Genomic DNA, 19,332 nt, shown 5'->3' with positions numbered 1-19,332 from the left:
CGGGGAGGAGCACTGGGGCCTAGCAGCGGCCTATGCCCGCGGGGTCCGGTTCTCACAGCGGGCCGGGGGAGCGCAGGAGCGGTACATCCTTTGGGCTGAGGGCCTACGGAACCTGGCTTCTCTCCCCCCGGTCCCCCAACGTCCTCTGCCATGGGCTCTCATCGCAGAGGAGGAAGAGGAGCGGGCCCAGAGGAGCCCTCCCTGCCTGCAAGGGCTGCACAGCAGCGCGGTGTCCTGTCGCAGTCGCCATCCCCTGCCCCTCCACAGGCACTGCTTTGCTCTCCACAGCGGAGGTGGGTTTCTCGTTAAGGGGAGGGTGATGTTTTTTTAGCAAGGCAAAAATTATTCCCCACCAAAAAAAAAAATAAGTGTCTCTGGTTGTAAAGAATAAGGTGTTAATCAAGGGGGAGTTACCTTGTGTTTTGTCATAAATGCGAGATTAAGTTTTCTTCATCTAATCAAACCCATGCATGTTGCATCAGGATAATAAACGTAGCCAAAAAAACCGACCTAATTTCCCCAGACAAACATAGATAACAATTTAAGGACTCGTTTGCTTTGGATAAAAAGCCATGAAGAGCTGTGAACCACATCCTTTGTATTTCACACCTAATGATAAAATAACCAGCCGTTTTTGGGTGCAGAACAGTCATTTTAAAAAGGTACTGGCAAATGTGTATTCTAAAAATACATGTCATACTTGGGAGGCATCATTTGTAGTCACCACCGTCTTCCCAAATGTTGCAGTTGTTGGGGTATTCTTCCTGCCTGTACAGAATGTTTGCTAAAAATACAGTCTTTGCTTTCCAAATTCAAGTAAGTTTTGATAGCAGGCAAGGGCATTGTAGCCCTTAATCCAGAAGCACCAGTCCTGTACAATGAAGTCTGCACTGTAAATCTGGACTACGGACTCTTCTTTATGGTGATCTGGTTGAAAGTCTAGTCGCTGCTATAACGTAAATAATAAAAAGAAAACTTATTGAGTAGTATTTCCACACCACTCATTTTGTCATAAGTTAGATACACTTTATCTCCTGTTAAAGAATGAACAGTGCAGTGCTGCTGTGTGGTGCTCCACAGAGCTGCAAGGACACGTTCAGCTGTAGTTTGAGAAGCAGTCACATAGTAAACCAAGAGAAACCCCGAGATAGATAAAACATTTCTCAAATACTGCAGGAATTCCAGGTGGGAGAGACTTGCAGAATAGCTCCAAATATTTTAGAAATCCAGTTACCTTGTGCAACCTCACAGACAGCTCGTCTTGGTGACAGTAAAACACATAGCGCTTCTTAGAAGAACCCAGCAGTGGAGGCATTGGAAAGTTTCCAGAAGAGGAAGACAATTTGTTCTTGTGAAATGTCAGGTTTGGTGTCACTGCACCCCTGACGTCTACCTGATGGTTCAGAAGTGTTGACGCTTAACGACGTGATCTGGATAATACTTCTACTCCCTGGAAACAGTTGGAAGGGCTTATGCCACAGACACCTGCATCTCACTGCAATACCCATTTCTTGCCTGTTGTCACATACACGAATTAAATGAAGACTGCAAGAGCCATTTTTTTTCCTCTTTGTTTATTAGTGAATGACAGAAGCAAAACGTTCACAAGCATCCCTCCCCGTGAACTGGAGAAAGCATTAGATAAAGCAATAAACTGGAGCAAATCATTTATTTACATCTGTTTTAACAAGTTTCTATTTGTAAACTGTTGATACAAAGCATAAAAGCTGTACCTACAGTTTACCTAACTACTTCAGTTAAAGAGCTCAAGGTGCAAAGACAAAAAAAAAAGAACAGCATGCCTCACTGCCTGCATTTATTAACTTAAAGTAAACAACGATAACATTTACTCTGCATTTAACTCTATCACATGAGATTAGAACTATTCAGAATGTGTTGAATTATTTTGATGAGTTATCAGCTGGCTCTGCTCAACGGAGATTTCCCCAGGAGCATCCAGAGCTGCTGCCCGTTGCTCTTCAGCAAGTGTGGTGGATTTTGACTCACCAGCAGGTGCTCTCACTTGAGGAACTGCTGGCACTTCCAGCATTTGAAACAACTGCTGTCTTCTGTGGTACTGGGCCTTTTTCCTCCTAAGCCATTCCACTATTTCCCTTTTATAACATATGGTAAGGGTTATTCCAAAAATACACAGATAAAGAATACTAAGTAGTGCTACTATTGCTTTTCCCCTGTGAAAAGTATTCCTGGCTGGAGCGGGTCCACTATCAACGCTCCCTCCGAATCCTGCCCATTCACAGTACGGGGGAGCCCAGCCATACCTGCAGTGGCAGTTCTTAAGATTGTTACACACTCCTCTGCCGTGACACTTTGTGACACTACAGTCATAGTTCAGCACCGAGATGTTGGTACATGTCCTGTTGATACAAAGCCTACCACTACCACATGGCGTGCCATCTTCCACAGCCCCCACATCAGCCACCGGCATCCCCACGTGATAGTCGAGACCCCAGCACTTCTTATTGCCAACAGGGGTTTGGACCAGCGTTACATGGTTCTGCAAGAAAGGCAGTTTGTGTATGTTTACACACTGGATCCTACCGCATAAGACATTCTCAATATTGCATTTAGTAAAATGGATATTGTCACGAATACCACAATTCCCAAAGCGGTCACCTCGAGTATTCACTGCTTTGAAGCAATCTAAAGGAGCGGCCTTGGCTTGTTTGCCAAAGAGTTTCTTGCACTGTTTACTGAGGGAAGAACATTTTCCTCGATAGCAATAAGCATCTCCTTTGCAAGGGGCTCCATCCTGGATGTACACATCTGCTGGGCACTGAGGAGAAGTCCCATTGCAGTACTCTGGCAGGTCACACTCATCAGTACTTGCTCTGCAGAGCGTGCCCGCTTGAAGAACCTGACATCTCTTGCAGCATTTTCCAGAAGCACATACTGAATCTGCAGTAAGTGTACAGTCAGGGTGACAGCAGCGATCCTTTCTGCAGTCTGATTCTGAACCACAGTCACATTGCTCTCCTCTTTCTACTATCTTATTCCCACAGTACTCACGCCTCGTGGTGTAGAAAGTGCCGGGTGCTGGTGGCCTACGAAGGCAGTTGGCACCATGTGCAAGCAGGTCAAAGTAGTCTTTGTAACTGCAGTCACTGAACGCATCGGTGTCGACATCAGTTTCCCACATAATGCATTTCTTTCGTCTGCATTTACAGCCTGGTTCATCGTGGTCCATCCCAAGAACATGGCCCAGCTCATGGACAAATGTGGTGATAACTGAGGACAACTTCCTATTAGTGAAGGAAGCAACTGCTGATGACCACTGGTTGTCACATATGGATCCTAGAAATGCTAATCCCAGAGACCTTCCGAAGTTCTGAAATGCAAGTAACTGAGCAACATCATGGCGTATCCGCAGAGACAGGTCCGACCTTCGCCATTTGTTAAAGCTGTCAAGTACCTTGTTGATAGAGTTAGTAATGTTTATAAGGTTGCCTTTGGTCCAGATCTCCAATCCCACAAGAAAAAGCCGAACAGAAAGCTGTTCATACAGAGAGTCCCCAATGTTGATGATTTCTATGACTTGCCTCAAGACTTCAGATTCGTTCCTGCCCGACTTCACAAACCGCACGTTGTCTACGACCACTACCATCTTCACGTACCTGGTGTGTGTCCACCACTCCTTCAGCTCCTCCTCCTCCGCTCTGTGGTGGGCCTTGAACCAGGGCAGCACAGCCTTTTGGTGCTGCAGCTCCTCTGGGGTCAGCCCGCAGGTGGGGACCGCAGGGTCGCTGGCTGCCTCCATGTGGGAGAGGATGTGCCTGTAGGCCGGATCATTGGGAACGGGCTCAATCTCGTAGGTTCTGCCCTCCACCCAGAGCACGCCACGGAGGCCTCTGCCACAGGTGCTGAGGGCCACCAGGGAGCCGGGGCTTCCCTGCACCTCACCCTGGTAGAAGCAGTTGTCCTGCACAATGGGGTGCTCCTGCCAGCGGGCCCCATCCTTGCCATAGGTGACCAAGGTGAAGGGGTGGGAGACCAGGCCCCGTCGAGGCCACAGGCGCAGCACCCGTGGCCGCCTCTCCACCTCCAGCCGGTAGGAGACGGCCAGGGGGTTGGTGTCAGCCCGGGGGCTCAACTGCCGCGGCACCGTCACCCATGTGGCAGTGACACGCAGCTCCCCAGACAGGCCCCCCAGGGCGGCAGGGCACCCCACCAGGCCCAACAGCACCAGCACGTCCCAAATGTGTAAGTTCTTGGACTGGATTACCTTTAGCAGTGTGTAAAGTATGCGATGATTTCAGTTGCAAAGACCTCCAACTGCCCCTGCTGGGGAGGGCCGCAGCCAGGGCGAAGTGGCAGCATCACAGCTCCCTTCGCCTTCCCCCTGTGGAAACGGTACCCCACTGCCTGGGGGTACATCTCAGAGGGCTGCAAGGGCACCTTGAGACATCCATCCCCTGCTCTTTGAGCATGTATAAAGCTCTTGTGGGGAGCTACAAATAAATGAGCCTGCCACAAGCACACCTCCACTTTTTATAATCTTAATCTTTAAATTAATGGGCGTTTTTTCTGCGCAGACATAGCCAGGAGGGGTGTCAGCTGAGCTTCACACTCCTTGTCATGGATTTTCGTGTTGAGCAAAGGTATCATTCGGTTGGACCACAAGGGGGAAATTCTGTTTTAATAGCTCAAAGGCTGGCTTTTGCTGTGTTCGCTTTTTTATTAAAGGATCATTAGTGAGTGGGAATCAGGAACAGACTACTTCAGCTCAAAAGAATATTTGGAAGAGCTTAAGGTCTGAAATGAAAAAGTACAGAAATACTCACCCCCTAGCCGGTTACTAAGACATCACACTGCTCGGTGCCCTTTCTTAGTGTGCGCCTTACTATAGCTACTACAGCTGTACACGCACACGCCAAGAAAAAAGGTGGAAACAGGGAAGAATTCACTTCCACTAAGTTCAATAATAGAGGCAAACTAAGAGCATCAACTATAAAAGCATAAAGCCTATCTATGCCACAGCTGCTGCACACCTACAGCAATGTGCCTTAGTTACAGACATCACTGGTGCAACAGCTGTTGTCACAGCCTTTCTAAAGCTTTGTGCTTGCAGAGCACTGGGAAGAGAAAGCTGACAGGTACATCCGCCACTTGGCTGCTATCCCTGTTTTAGTGAACAGCTCCATCAAGACACGGCTAAAAGACAGTGATCTGCGTTGTGGTAAGACAGGATGTCCTTTGTAGCACAGCTACGCACGCTGGTTTTTGGCACATAGTGCTGGGATTCAACACAGCCAGAACCATTAATCTTTTGGAACTCTTCACAGCTTTCTTTTCAGCACTGAAAGCAAGTCTGGGATGAAGTCCAACCTGCTATGGCCTTTATCTTCCTGAGCTGCAGGAGGTGCACCCCTCCCAGCACCCCACCTCAGGGATCCTGTCTTTCGACACCACGTTTGGGTGCTGACCATCACCCTGGCATGGGCAGCAACACTTCAGATTTCAAACTGCCTGAGACAGACACTGTAGTGAGAGGAGAAGCTGGTGGAGTGCTCAGAGCCTCCCTTCGCTGCTTCCTGCCCCAAGGTCCTAAGTGGGCTGGTACATTGAGCTGGGCCTCACCAAGAGCTGTGGAGGTTACCAACAGCTGTCCAAAGGGGCTTCAGATTCTGTGAACTGGCACCTTGGTCATTCACTGCAGGTATGGCCAGCATTAGTACACCTATACACCTTGTAATGCAGTACCTCAGATTAAAGGAACTAAAACAGGATTTTTTCCTGCTTCTACTAGTACCTTTCTAGATGTCCGTAACTGTATAGTTTGAAATTCGTTATTGCTTTACTTAAAAGTGAACAAACTTGTGACCTGTGTTAGCGTTAGATATATTTTCTTACTAGTTTTAGTTTTAAAATTATAGAAACTGCTTTCTGTGAAGTCTTTAATGCACAGTTAGTTGTTGAATAACATGTATTCACCATTTTTCTCACATGAACCTCCATGTCTCAAAATAAAGCTAATCTCTCCCCTTTCCCTTGTCCCCTCTATTGCCTGTAACCTTCTAACCTTGCTGCGAGTACAGCTTGCTTTGACAACCACCACGTACTGACTGTCCAAATGGCACCTAACTTTCTTCACCAGGAAAAGGTGACCAAAATGCAGAGTATGAGGGGGCAGAACAGCAAAGAGGAATGGGTGAGAATAACACATAGCCTGGTCAGACCTGACTTAGTGAAAGGTTGAAAAAGGGAGGATTTCTGCTGCACCTAGACACCATTGGCTTTACACAGCGAATTGAGGCAGCGAGGCTGCCCCTCTTCCTACATCTGCCTAGATTTTTGCTCATATATGTGTGTGTGTATATATATATATAAAAGCACATGTATATACAAGTATGTATATCTTCACCATATGTATGCATATGTGTTCATGTGCATACACACATTTATATGGACTTTCAGACTCTCAGGAGGATGTTTCTAATAGAGTTCTAGGTCATTCTTAGCTCCTTCTACCCCTGATTTAGGCCAAGAAAAGCCATTCTGACATCTGAATGGTTATTATCTAAGTGCAAAAGTAGACGTAGCTCTCCTGTACAAACAAATCTCTTCTTTATGCAAAAGAAAGTCACACACGGGGCAAATTTCAGAACTGCCTGCTTATTTCCCTTTCATCTATAAGCTTTACAAACACTGAAGGTCCTTCAAAGGACTTTGGACTTCAGCAGTTGGGCTCCAAACCAAAAGACAGTGTATAAATACCAGAGAGAAAACACTTAGATTCTCATACACTGAAAAACTTTACTGTCTAGAAGATAGCCATTTAACAGCTTTCTGACAGTAAACTACTTGGAGTTTAACAGTAATATCTGTCATTCAAGTTAATACCAAAGCTCACTTAATTGATAAAATTATTTTATAACATCTTGCCAGGAAGCAACAGGGTCAGATGTTTCAGTCTCTCGTTCCCTCATGTGGTAAATCTTAGGCATTGAAGGACAGCTACTAAGAAATCGCCACACTCATTGGTAACATTCCTTACTGCTTTACGATAGAATTACCTCAGGAAAAGATCGTTCCCCTGGAAGAGGGTTATATTTGAATGCATCGATTCACACATGAAAGCCATTTTCTACCCTCAATAGCTTAGCTGCTGGTACTTGAACTCAGATGGGAACAGAAGTCCATCCTTTTTAATGCCCTCTGACACTAGCCAGAACCAGACACTTCTGCAGAAAGCAAGGCTGTTAAGAGATGCAGAAATGCTCCTTCAAGTCCTACCCTCATCTCAGATTCTGAGCATGGAGTATAATGATTCAGCCTAAATGGAACTCCAGCTTCATTGAATTGTCCTCCTATTCTTGTACTACAGGACAGAACAAGAGCTCTCTACTTTCCCACTCACTTTGCAGTACTCTGTTTTATAAAGTCTCAATATTCATCTTTTCTTTCCTAAAGTCTTGGTCTTCCCATGGGCATCACAGGAGAAACTTTCTCCTACTAAGTTTATTGCCCTTCTTCAAACCCCTATACTTCAGGATAATTCTTTTTCAGCTATTGAGCTGTACAACACACTTTATTGCAGGTGACTGATAGAATACTTTGCTCATACTGTGTGTTCTAGCATCCATTCTGGACCTCAATCGTACTTGCCTTCAGCAATAAGCAAGATATCTTTCTTCTGCTAATAATGTTAAATCTTTCCCTGGTACATGATTAGGTAATTTTTCTCCCTCAAAAAAAACCCAAACCCAAAATAACCCCCCCCAAAAAAACCCCACACAACAACAAAGGAAACAAAGAAAGAAATCCCAAACACAATACCTTAGATCTTCATTATGCTGCACTCCAGTCATCTTTCCTGCTCAAGTTTTTCCAGATAGCATACAGGTTCTCATCAATATGAATAACTACAGAGAAATTCAGCTCCTTTAATGGCCATTTCCAAGGACTTTATTCTGAGCATCAAACATTCAGCAAAGACTCTTGAGGTTCCCCATCACCCCTGCCTCATTTCTGGAGATCCCCCTTTCCATCATGGGGGTGCATGAGATGAAGGCTTTGGTGCCTCCTGAGCTCCTTGTTCTCAGAGGAATTTCTTTAATACAATAAAGAATCAACACCCTTTTAAGTGTATTCACACTACCTTGTAATTATTGAACATTGAATAATTAGCTGTGTCTTTTTTTGAGCATCCCAGAATAACTACTTTGGAAAGGGCGAATGTCAGGAGGAAGGAGCCAGGCTCTGCTCTGGGATGGCCAATGCCAGGACAAGGGGCAATGGTCCCAAGCTGGAGCACAGGAGGTTCAAGCTGAAGATGAGGACAAACTTTGTCAGTGTGAGGGTCCAGAGCATGGCCCAGGCTGCCCAGAGAGGTTGTGGAGTCTCCTTGTGTGGAGACACCCAAAGCCCTGGCCGTGTTCCTGTGTGACTGCTCTGGTGATCCTGCTCTGGAGGGGTTGCACTGGGGGAGCTTTCCAGGTCCCTTCCAACTCCTGATATTCTGTGATTCTGTGACAACCTCAAAATAAATTTGACACAGCTACCTAAGCATATTTTAAGTCTTCTTTCCTATCAACATTTTGTGTGCTATGCAGACCTTTTTGTTGCTTGCTGCAGTTTACAAGCAAGCAGGGATCAGGTGTGAAAAGAAAGCAATCTATTTCAAGGATTGCTCCATTATTTCAATTAAAAAAATCCAAGCCATGTGTCATTTCTTTGCAATGAATAAAAAAATAAAATAAAAAGGTCTGTCTAGGCAACATGCTTAAATAGCAAAATGTATAGCTGTCAGTGGTATTTCTCTTCCAGTGCCCTACCTCCTCAGGTCTAAAAGGCAGATGTCTAACCAAGGTGATCTGTGCTAGAAAGTGCTAGAAGCACAGAGGAAGAGAAGTAATTGATCTATTTGAGTTACAGTGAGAAAAGGAGAAATATAAACAGCTTCACTGAGTGTGCAACAGCAGGACTTTTTAGCCTGGTTTATGTCATCATAAATCTCTCACAGAACACTAGCTTTTATAAGAAAGGACCAGCTTAGCCATTAAGCAAAATGAGTGCCCAAGAACATTTAGAGACTGAGAGCAGTTTGACATCTAATTGCATGGATCTGAGCCTCCAGTTACCAAATCTTTTATCTGTATTCCAAGCATACTAAAGGCACAGCAATTTATAGCAGGCAGCCTAAAACCTTCAGTTGAACTTTTCTTCCTCAGAATAGCACACTATATTCCAACGTCGAAGCAAAAAAATGCTGCCAGTACATATGGCATTCTAGCTACTAACAACGTAAGTCTTTAAGAAAGGCATTCCAGCAACCAGGAGGTTTATTTGCCAACAACTCAGATTTTTAATTTTTTTTTTTAAATATATAAAAGCTTTCTTTTTACATAAGAAACCAAGACACAGGGGATGCAAGACTTTGTAAAGATTCAGGAGGCTGCAAAATACGTCCATATAAAAACCATTCTCAGAAGCCAACGTTCAAAATAAGATGGACACTGAAAACACCTTCGTTGAGGCAGCTCACATCCTGACATTATTAACATTTGCGTGACAGGTTTCTACAGAAAAAGCTGTAACAGGGATTTCAATCCCTGAATCAGTCTCAGTGGAAGAGCTTAAACATCAAGAAAGGGGAGCAAGAACTTCCTGTCTTCCAGATCCTGCCTAATCCAGGTGTGCGACAACTTCTCCTCTCACTGGAGTCTCATCCGTTTTTCAGGTGGTCCTTTAACACCAGCACTCTGCTGAGCATTCTTTACAGTCTCTTTCTCCTCTGGCTTGACAGCTTCAGGGACTGGTTCCGGTTCCTTCTTGATTTGATCCACTTAAGAATCAACAGCAAAAGAAAGTTAAACCTCCAACTTTTATTCCTAAAATACTGTTCAGAGTACTTAGAAAATACGGTTGATATCAACGGGGCAAAACTAATTTCAAAGGTATAAGAATAACCAAGGATTAAATTCATACCTGTATGGGTAAAAAAGTAGAACAGATTGAACAGACAGTTCATGCTTTTCCTGTTCTGAGGTTCCTTATAATCAACTCAAAGCTTTCTGGAGCTTGTAGTACCATGCAAAAACCACTAAGATGCTGGACTGATCAAACTGTTCCCTCATTTCACCCTCCTCCTACTTACAAAGACCACTTCCTGCACTTGGACCTTCAAGCAACACAGCTTTGCAGACACAAGGGGCAGGAGTAGAACACACATTTTTTCACTTTCACTCTAGCTGTTTTCTGGTACTCTGCACAATTGGACAATGCCAGAGTTTCGAACCACCTCAATAGCAGCAGCAAGGAGCTCATATGGCAACTGGAAAGCACTGCTATACAGAGTCTATTTGTTAAGTCTTGTGGGAATATTAGAGTTTTACCTGGGATAGGCTTTTCTCCAGGCTTTTGCTGTAGAGGAGGAAGAAAAAAAAAATAAATCAGTGGAACCAAAGTCAAAATTCTTAACCCTTCCAACTATTCACTTAGGAATATAAAGCAAGCAATGCACCCTTATACGTAAGAGTTGAGGGTAGAAGGGATCACTAAATACATTTTAGACAAAATCCACTGAATGTTTTATAACATCCAGTTTTCCTTAGACAACTGAAAAGCACTAAAGCAAAAAATACATAGCATATCTGAGGAGTACACAGTTTTGTGAGATACAGTAAACAGTTGCCTTGGCTCCCAAACCGAAGACCTGGCAGAACCAAAAGGCTACTACAGATGATCAGAAGTAATCATAACTCCACAGAATGCCAAGAATTTCCACAGTAATTAATCAGCCTCCAGAACAATGGAGCAACCAAAACGAAACAGCTGTTGTGGCTTGACTGAGCTCACAAAGCAGGAAACTGGAAGCAGCAGCACAATCTGATACCTGATAAGAACAGACCTTTTGTGATTAAAGAATCTGTAATAATAAATTTCACCCTTGTAGCTTGCCACGGTCTTAATGACTCCTGCAATTACAAAGGGGAATCCTGCACTCCAACCAGAGCCTTCAATTTAGAATTTATTGTTTAATCCACGTTACCATTGCAGAAAGCACACAAAATTCCCATTCAGTTTCAGCTGTTCAAATACTTACGGCCACCTTTAAGTTCTAAGTAAGTTATCGTAATACTATGGCTTAGAAGTGTCATACCTGAACAAATTTGGGTGGAAACTTTTGTCTTAGGTCTAAAAGCAAAGCATCTACCCGTTGCCTTTGGAAAATAGAACTTATTTCTTCTTTCTTCTTGGCTTTTGGTTTAGCTTTCTCTGCAAGGCACAGAAACATAAGAGAAAGTAATATATTAAAAGTTCTGTTCTCCAAGGAGCTCTCTGTTGTATGACAAATTGGTATTCGTCTCTCGTCTAAACTTCAGCTACATTTTCCCTTCGATATCAGTTATTTTTTTTCTGAAAGACAGATTAAGGATGATTCCTACCTCCTGACAAACTGCTCTGGTTTCTGAAAATGTCCTTTGGACTCCAGTGGGTTTAAGGGTTGCCCACTTTGTTGACACATGGCTCACCATTTGTATCTCCCACCCATGCCTCAGTGTTCCTCCCCACCAGCACAGAAGAGTAAGATTCCCTCCACCTGATAGGGAGCACTAACTTACCCTTACCCAAGTGTCAGACAGCGGACACTTAACCTCATCTCTACACCATCACTGTGCACTGCCTCAAGTTTTCACCTACATTACCTTCCCTCCCCCAAAGTACACAGGAACAACTAGGAATCGTACCTCGTTCTTCTTGGTCTTTGAAATGCCACCAGTAGCCCTTGGATGGGTGATAGCGACAGTAGGACATAGCTTCTTCAAAAGCAGACTGAATCCCGTGCACTGCAGTGAGCTTTCAGAACAAGAGCATAAGGCAGCGTTCAGAATTTAAGGTGAAAATACAGTATACATTTTTGAAAGCAGGGATTTTAAAAGTAGTATTCTAAATTCATTTTTGTTCTGGAAAGGGAACTTGGAACATCTAGTTTTGGATTAAGAATGTTGTCTCTTGAACAGGTTCTTATGAGACCTTTTCTGAATTGCTTTTCTAAACTGACAGCAAAAATCTTGCAAAAGCAGTAGTTCACTAGATCAAAACAAACCCAAGTATCCAATTTAAGAAGAAATACCACATTAAATGAAGCTTATGTTTTCAAGTTAATGAGAAATATTACATTACCTTGACATCCCAAAGCAAGCTTCTCTGAATATGGATGTAATTACTATTTCATATGTATTCTGTAATTTTTTATTATTCGAACCTCATGTTGTTCTGCCAATTGTGTAGCTAGTTATTCTGATCCTTCATCTTTAAACAACACATCCTGCTTTTTGGACCATATTGCACTCTCCCAGGATCTTTCACTTCCATGCAGGATGCACACCATATTAACCAGTCGGGTTTAAGTTACTGTATACTACACAAGATCTTCCCTCAAAACAGTGAGGGAGGGATTAAAACAGCCTGGGTAACAACCAGAAGTAAAAGCAGACACAAAGTGATAGACATTCAATGCACAGAACACTTACAACTCTGGAGTTAATGACAGACCCTAAGTCCGGTGCCTGATAAATCACTCCAGCAATAATATAGTAGTCAGCCAATGGAATAGCTGTGGAGAGAAAAGAAAAAAAAGCAGGATCAGTTTAAAACTCTGGCTGCAGCCTGTATTTGTTGCTGAATTTCAGTAGCAACAGCAGAAATTGCAATATTCATCTCATCATCAAAATGTCTAGTTTTAACTTTTTCCTTCAAGGTGCTTTATTTGCAACCCCAGCCACAGACTGAGGAAGAAAACAAGGTCTGCTTTACAGTTAGAAAAGCATCAGCTTTAAGTCCTGTCCTACTGCAAACAAAAAGTTGATTTTACAAGATCTGGGCTTTTCAGAGCTACACAAATGAGTCCAGTGAACTGCACTGGAAGTAGTTCCACTTGCCCTTGCTATCGACAAACCCACAACAACATAAAATCTCATTCTTCTGGCCTCAGCTTTCTCCAACTCATACAGTCCTCTGAGCAAGATGTTCCAGACCCAATGGCAGCTGAGCACACACAGAGCATTCCTTTCTAAATTAATAACATTCTACCGAAAGAAAGATGACCTTCCACAGGCGTCTGCTAAATCAGATTTGGAACCTCTACTGACCCATCAAAAACTCATGGTCATTAGAGCTGCAGTGCAAAGGAACCTCGCAACTGTAATATTCTGCCAACCATTCTTCAGCTGAGAAATCAGAGAGATGCTATCAGCTCCACATTCCTAAGGATCTTACCTGTGCACACATTTGTTCTGATTCCTCCATCTGCATTAACTTGCGCTGTCTGAACTTTTTTCCTGACAGAACCAAATTCATCCATTTAATGAAGCTTGGACACCTGCCTAAATTAACAGACCGAGACAGCTGGGTGCATATTACAGCCAGTACCCACTTCTTCTCAAAAGAAAGAGGATTCTCAGCATTTCCTCAGACGTGGAGCAAGACACAGAACAGCAGCTTGACTGTCTCACAGCTCTGTACCAGAGCAGCCTACTTTCCTAGACAAGTAACTCCCCCTAATCACTGGATCTAAAGATTTTTCCAAAACCACTCCAAATAGGCAAAAGTTTGGCTTAAAGAATTTAAAGATATTTTTAAAAGAACCTAAACACACAAGAGTCATCAGACAAACCTGCACTGGTTCTAAAATTTGATGAGTTCACAGCTACTGCTGAGCACTCAGGTAGTTTTCCATACCCATTCTCGTGTCTCAGATACACTAATACTTATACCATGACAAAACAAAACACATGGGTAACATTTGAGCTAGGGAACTATGTGACTCAAGCAAGGCACAAACTGTACAGTCACAACAGGAAAAATGTTACCAAACAAGTCCCAGCTAAGCTCCACCAAACATGAATTTGCATTATGGCAAAACTCTGACCACACTACTGTGGAAGCCCCAACTCTACTCTTGATTTTAAAAGTGTGAGAACAGGAAATTAAGGGCTACATGATATTTCCATACTCACCTTTTGAAAGCTAGGTTCAACAGCTTTAATAAAGAAACAGCTCAAAAAACCTACTAAAGGAGAAATTATATATGGTCTTTTCAGTATAGAACTGCAATGTAAAAAGGTCATTATCTGATATAAGCAAGTAAGAAGCATTGCTAGGCAAGGCAAAGTCCTGTGCAAGATCAAAACGCATATACAGAGACTAAGTCACAAAAAAAAGTTAAAAAATAACTAGTATTTACCCTGCCTTTCCTTTCTGTAAAGCTTACTCTGAAGTAACCTAAATTATTTTACATATACATGCAGTAAACAGAAGACAGTCCAATAACTATTGAAACGTGTTTATATTTTTAATTAATCACATATGCACAAACAGATTTAAGGTTACAAAATAATAATGAAGCCAGTTGCTAAAGTATTTAATTTAAAACTTAGCAAGGTCATCAGTGACACTGTAAGGAGTGGTGCTGTTGCCACAAGATTCCCTCAGGATTCAAAAAATACTCCGTTCTCAGAGCAATAACCAAAACAACACGCATTTGCAGTATCTCATGGTCATTTTTCACATGGGTTGTCGTCTTTTACTGATAAGATCCTACTCAGCAGTATAACCAATCCACAGCTGAAGGTGGAAATAGCGCAGAGTAAGAGAGGGACGTTGCAAAAACCAGAAGGCGTGCATGAACCCTCTCTCTAACGAATGGAAATCATGACTCTCCAAAAGAAATCAATCAAGAACATGCTTGCCACTTCATATGATTAGCTCAAATTAAATCAGTCAGCCTTATGTTCATGTAGTTACAATTAAAACTCCTGCATAGCCTAACAGATAAACACAACACGGCACAAATGCTATTATCGATTTCCCAAGGCTAAATACACCGCAGGGCAGCACTTTCTCATTGCACTCTTCACACTTCACCACAAGATGGCAATGCCTGCTACCAGCACACTAGAGGTCACTCTCCTAGACAAAATACCTCCACCCCACCACAAAGCCTCACACTCTTGTAGTCAGTTTTAAAGACAAGACAGAAAAGGGGAACCAAAAATGCTTAATCCCACATTAGGAACAGATAAAGCAACTAACTGACTGGCCTTCTCAACAGCGACAAGAACTATGTGACCTTACCTTGTGTCGGAGATTGCCTTTGCTGCTTTCGTATAATGAAGAGAATGGGCTCCTGAGCATGCAGGAGGATGTACTCCACTCCAACCATCTGGCTGAAAGAGAAGCAATCTGAATAAATACCTTCCCCAAAGTAAATCTGTAGGATGTGAAAGGCCACCAAAGGGCCTGGCAGTAAAGGGATGAAGTTTAGTTGCTTTGGAAGCTTTTCAATATAATGTACGGTAAATAAAGGCACAGGATTTCCTGAGCTAGCTATCAAAACCTAGCTGCGTATACAAAGGGAATTACAACACGTGACACAATATTTCAGTAGAACATGTCAGCAGACAAATGAATAACTAGACAGATAACACAATCTATCATACAGATGTCATTTAAACACGGAAACAAAGGGCCAGTGTACTTTGTGACCATCAGTCTTTCTTCTGATGAGAAAGCCTCTCTGCGGTCACATCTGAGCACAAGTGACTTCACCAGTGAACTTTTCACTCAGCTTGCACACTCTCCATCATACTGTGGAGTCTTTAAATAGTTCTCAGATACCTCACTTGTGCTCACTGTGGCAGATGGGGAACTGCAAAGAAAGTTAACTTGCGCATGCTGCAATCTCATTGCGCAACCATCTGCGATCGATTTATTTACAACACTCACTTCTTTTATTATCCATGCTAAAAAGCAAGCTCTTTGGAGAAATTATCTACTAATTATGGCACACAGCCAGCAGGATACGGAGAAACAAACTGTTTATGAACTCAAAATATCCCCTAACATAAACCTTATTCACCATGGAAAAAACATTTAACTATATTAAATGAAAAATATTCAGCTACATTTCCATCACTTGGGTTCTGTGAGCTGGGAAGATGAGGTGAGAAGAGAGCTTTTCTAATTCAGAGAAATATCTAGAAGGTGATTTACTGGAATCTCAGGATATACATAGAATCCTTCATGCTTAACTTCTCCTTGAAATGGTGTAAGAGGAAGCAGGAGATATCCAAACACAAAAACAGCTGGGCTCCCTGGCAAGCGGTGGGACTAAAAAGCACAGAACAGAAGGAGGTTCCCAGCACGCTTCCATTCAGCCAGCAAAGCCTCTGGATGAAGGGACAAAGGACACTGCACAAGAAGCCATTCCAAATCACAACTTACTTCAAATGGTCCAAGGTCATCCGCTGCATTTTGACAACTTCATTGTTACATGTTCGGTCATAGAACGGGTTACTTCGCTCCGAGAAATAGTCCAACACGCTCCCATTGTTCAATATTGGAATCCAGGAGCTGTCAACCCAGGAAATTCCCAAGAGGTTATCTGGGAAGAAAAATCCACGCTGAGTACAAAGGAACACTACAAATACCTCCATGACTAAACTGCCACCAGCTAACGATTATAGCAGGGGAAGGAGGCAGAACACAAACCAGGTATCATTAAAAATGTGTTTCACAGAGTTCAAAGAATGACTGATATCCTTTAACCTTCTGCAGTTCTGTTGTAGGTACACAATAGAAATATGGTCTTTTTTATTATTGAACTTTTCTTTCCTTGACCACCAGCTGCTGGTATACCTGTCACAGTGTGAGCAGGGCCTGTGTGCACATGTGTGTGTGTTAATTGGTGGGAGTTAATTAGCTCTGATACCGTATACAATGTTATTATACATCATCAGTACTATTATAGTTTATTTTATGAAACAAAGCATTAGCTGAGCAGAAAGACATGGTTCCTTCTTGAAGCTAGGTCTCTGGTAAACTGAATTTACTAAACTAAGTTAGAATCTGTTTCAAAGATTATTATTTTCAATGTGGGTGAAAGCTATAATAAACAAAAAAAACCCCAAAATGGCAGACACAAAGATACTACCTTTGCACAGATGTTTCCCAGTTGCCTTGAACAAGAGATTCTATTCCTGACTCTGCAATTAATCTGCCAAATTGCCTGCAGCAAATTACTTATTCCACAACTCAGTGGATTACAGAGATCTAACTACAGAGCATTAACAATTATATAAGAAAGCAAGCTTTTTAAATGAAACATACTCTATAACCTGCAAATCATTATATGCCAGTTAAATTCCGACAGATTTTGGGACAGCTGAATGAAAATCCCTGCATTTTATTATCACACTGCAGCAAAATTATGTTCATCAAGCAGATCAAAGAAACCAGCATCACCAATTGGTTCCACAGTCAACAGATCTGCTACCGCTGAAGATCCATGAGGCACCTTGAAAAGCACCCTGAAATTCATCCATTTTAAACTGCAGCAGCAGCAAATAGAATTTCCGATACGCAAGCAGGAAACAAAGGCATGCGTTGTTTAGAATTAAAAAATGTAAGTGCTGAGAAGTCACTGAAGACTGAGCGACGAACTGAAATTCCCTTCTCGCAGGAGCCATTCCCTTATGTTCACGCATTATATACGTACCCAGAACTCCCACTTACCATTCCGCTGTGAATATTTTACTTCTGCAACAACTCTGCATGCTCTAGGATGACTGGATCAATTCCAACAGTGGCAGCTCATATACTATTAACAGCTTCTCTGAGGAACGGTTAATAGAGTAACACTAGCTGCCCAGCAAACCAGGAAAAATGCAGCATAAATAGTAATGTGTAAATCATTTTGCCTTGTTACTCTCAGAATTGCCAGCCTAGCTCACAGAATGGGGCAGGGGAAGTCTAGAGACATTCATGTTATTTCATATACATGATTATATCTCCTTGCTACAAAAAAAAGGAAACCTCAGGAACGCAGCACTAAGATCCATTATTAAGCACTTAAGCTGTGGCAGCGTTGATTATCCTAAATGCCTTCCAAATCAAGAGACAAGCTTTCCTTCCCAACAAAACCAAAACCTTAAGTGCTTGCACTCTTGCCATAATAAATTATCCTATTACATTTCAAACACAAACTTTTCTATGATCAACAATAACTACATTTCTCAAGAGGAATGTCAGGCAAGCTTGAGATATGGGTATGTATATATGTAACTCACTATAATGCTGTACATAGACTGATAAACATACTGTAAAACAGGATATAAAGTTGGGCTCTAAGGCTCAATTATCCATAGCTGCTCAATGCCAGTATTTATAACTGCCTCTGTGATTAGAGTGTTCTCCTAAAGTATTCTGGGAAAAATGGGGAGGAAGAACAAAGCCAACCATGAACCTAACATGCCTGTTATCCCCACTCAGAAGGGAGTGCTTCTGTTTATTTTGGGTGTGAGAAAGAAAGGAGGGTGTTCCTGCATCCCTGTTCCTTTCAAAAATGGGACATCTCATTCAAAGACTTTTTTGTGGAATTCGCATCACGGATGCAAAAGTAAAGGAACTTGTGACAATACCACCAATCTGCCATGAATGTAAAGACAATTTGGAAGACAAGCCAGCAAACTATGGCAAAAAATGAGAGGAGAGCAACTGACACAATGTGCTCTACCTGGCCTTGCTGGCTTTAACAAACAGATATTAACAATAAAATAGTTTGATAGCCTAAAAATATCAGTATGACTCCAATCGTACTTCTTTCCTTTCTCATGCCCTCTCCCTCTCTCAAACTCTACACGGTAACTTAGCCTGTATTTTCTTTACAATGTAAGCCTTTCTTAATACTTCATTCAAATATAACCCCTTCTTCAAAACAGTCTCTCTTTCTATTCATATCTCTGAATTCACACCCAAACCTTTCTTGTTTTCTGTTACTTCAGCTTCCTTCCTGGCTTTTCTAACACCTGGCCTGCCTCATCACATCCCACCAAAGCTCTCTGAAGATCACCAGCCTAACTCACTGCTTTCATCTCAGGCAAGTCCCACATGTGCCAGTGTTTCCCACTTTCCTCCACACTTCAAAGCACTGAGAGTTCCAAAACTCTCTTTCTCATTGTTCCCTTACGTTACCGGCTCACTCCAGGACCTCCTTATCGACCTGAAAAGGTGTACGAGAAGGGAGGCTGGTTTTCCCCAAGCGGCCCTAAACACACCCCCCCCAACCTGCCCCATGCCCAAGACAACCGCTTTTTGGACAGTTTTTCCTCTCGGTTTCTTCTCATGAAAGAGACTCTCTGTAGAGTTTTCCAAGAGAAACAACCTCGACAGCTTTGTTGCCCCTACAGAACACGAATAAAGGCAGCGGTTTTATCAGCCTCTCACCTACGGCCATACCTCCCCCTCTGGTAACCTGGACGCTCCTTGGAGCGAATGCTACCAGCACAGAGACCTCCAGCCCGCCAGGAC

General features: G+C 42.8%; 2 protein-coding genes across 2 annotated transcripts; both read right to left on the bottom strand.

The window, feature by feature from the left end:
* Positions 1-2,019: 2,019 nt before the first annotated feature.
* Positions 2,020-5,976, bottom strand: LOC104547422 (disintegrin and metalloproteinase domain-containing protein 21-like). Its single transcript, XM_010193093.1, is given in 3 exon segments — positions 2,020-2,088; positions 2,090-4,243; positions 5,965-5,976. Coding segments are annotated over 3 exon segments (2,235 nt in total).
* A 3,308-nt stretch (positions 5,977-9,284) lies between these two features.
* On the bottom strand, positions 9,285-16,460 carry MED6 (mediator complex subunit 6). The gene is made up of 7 exons (XM_010193092.1): positions 16,249-16,460; positions 15,100-15,191; positions 12,498-12,580; positions 11,712-11,820; positions 11,123-11,238; positions 10,356-10,383; positions 9,285-9,805 (listed from the first exon to the last, which is right to left on the bottom strand). The coding sequence occupies exons 1-7, from the start codon at positions 16,458-16,460 to the stop codon at positions 9,675-9,677; spliced, it is 771 nt and encodes a 256-aa protein (XP_010191394.1). The 3' UTR covers positions 9,285-9,674.
* Between the last annotated feature and the right edge of the window lie 2,872 nt (positions 16,461-19,332).

Source organism: Mesitornis unicolor, unplaced genomic scaffold (genome assembly GCF_000695765.1).
Source record: "Mesitornis unicolor isolate BGI_N332 unplaced genomic scaffold, ASM69576v1 scaffold44599, whole genome shotgun sequence".
Taxonomy (NCBI): Eukaryota; Metazoa; Chordata; class Aves; order Mesitornithiformes; family Mesitornithidae; genus Mesitornis; species Mesitornis unicolor.
This window is presented reverse-complemented; position numbering and strand designations above follow the sequence as displayed.

What these genes read in the sequence shown, in the direction of transcription:
- MED6 (XM_010193092.1), bottom strand. Translation starts at nt 16,460, where the DNA reads ATGGAGGTATTTGTAGTGTTCCTTTGTACTCAGCGTGGATTTTTCTTC. An exon ending in ATGACCTTGGACCATTTGAA is followed by an intron (nt 15,192 to 16,248) that starts GTAAGTTGTGAT and finishes CTTCTCTTTCAG; the next exon opens with CCAGATGGTTGGAGTGGAGT. An exon ending in CAAAGACCAAGAAGAACGAG is followed by an intron (nt 11,239 to 11,711) that starts GTACGATTCCTA and finishes TGTGCCTTGCAG; the next exon opens with AGAAAGCTAAACCAAAAGCC.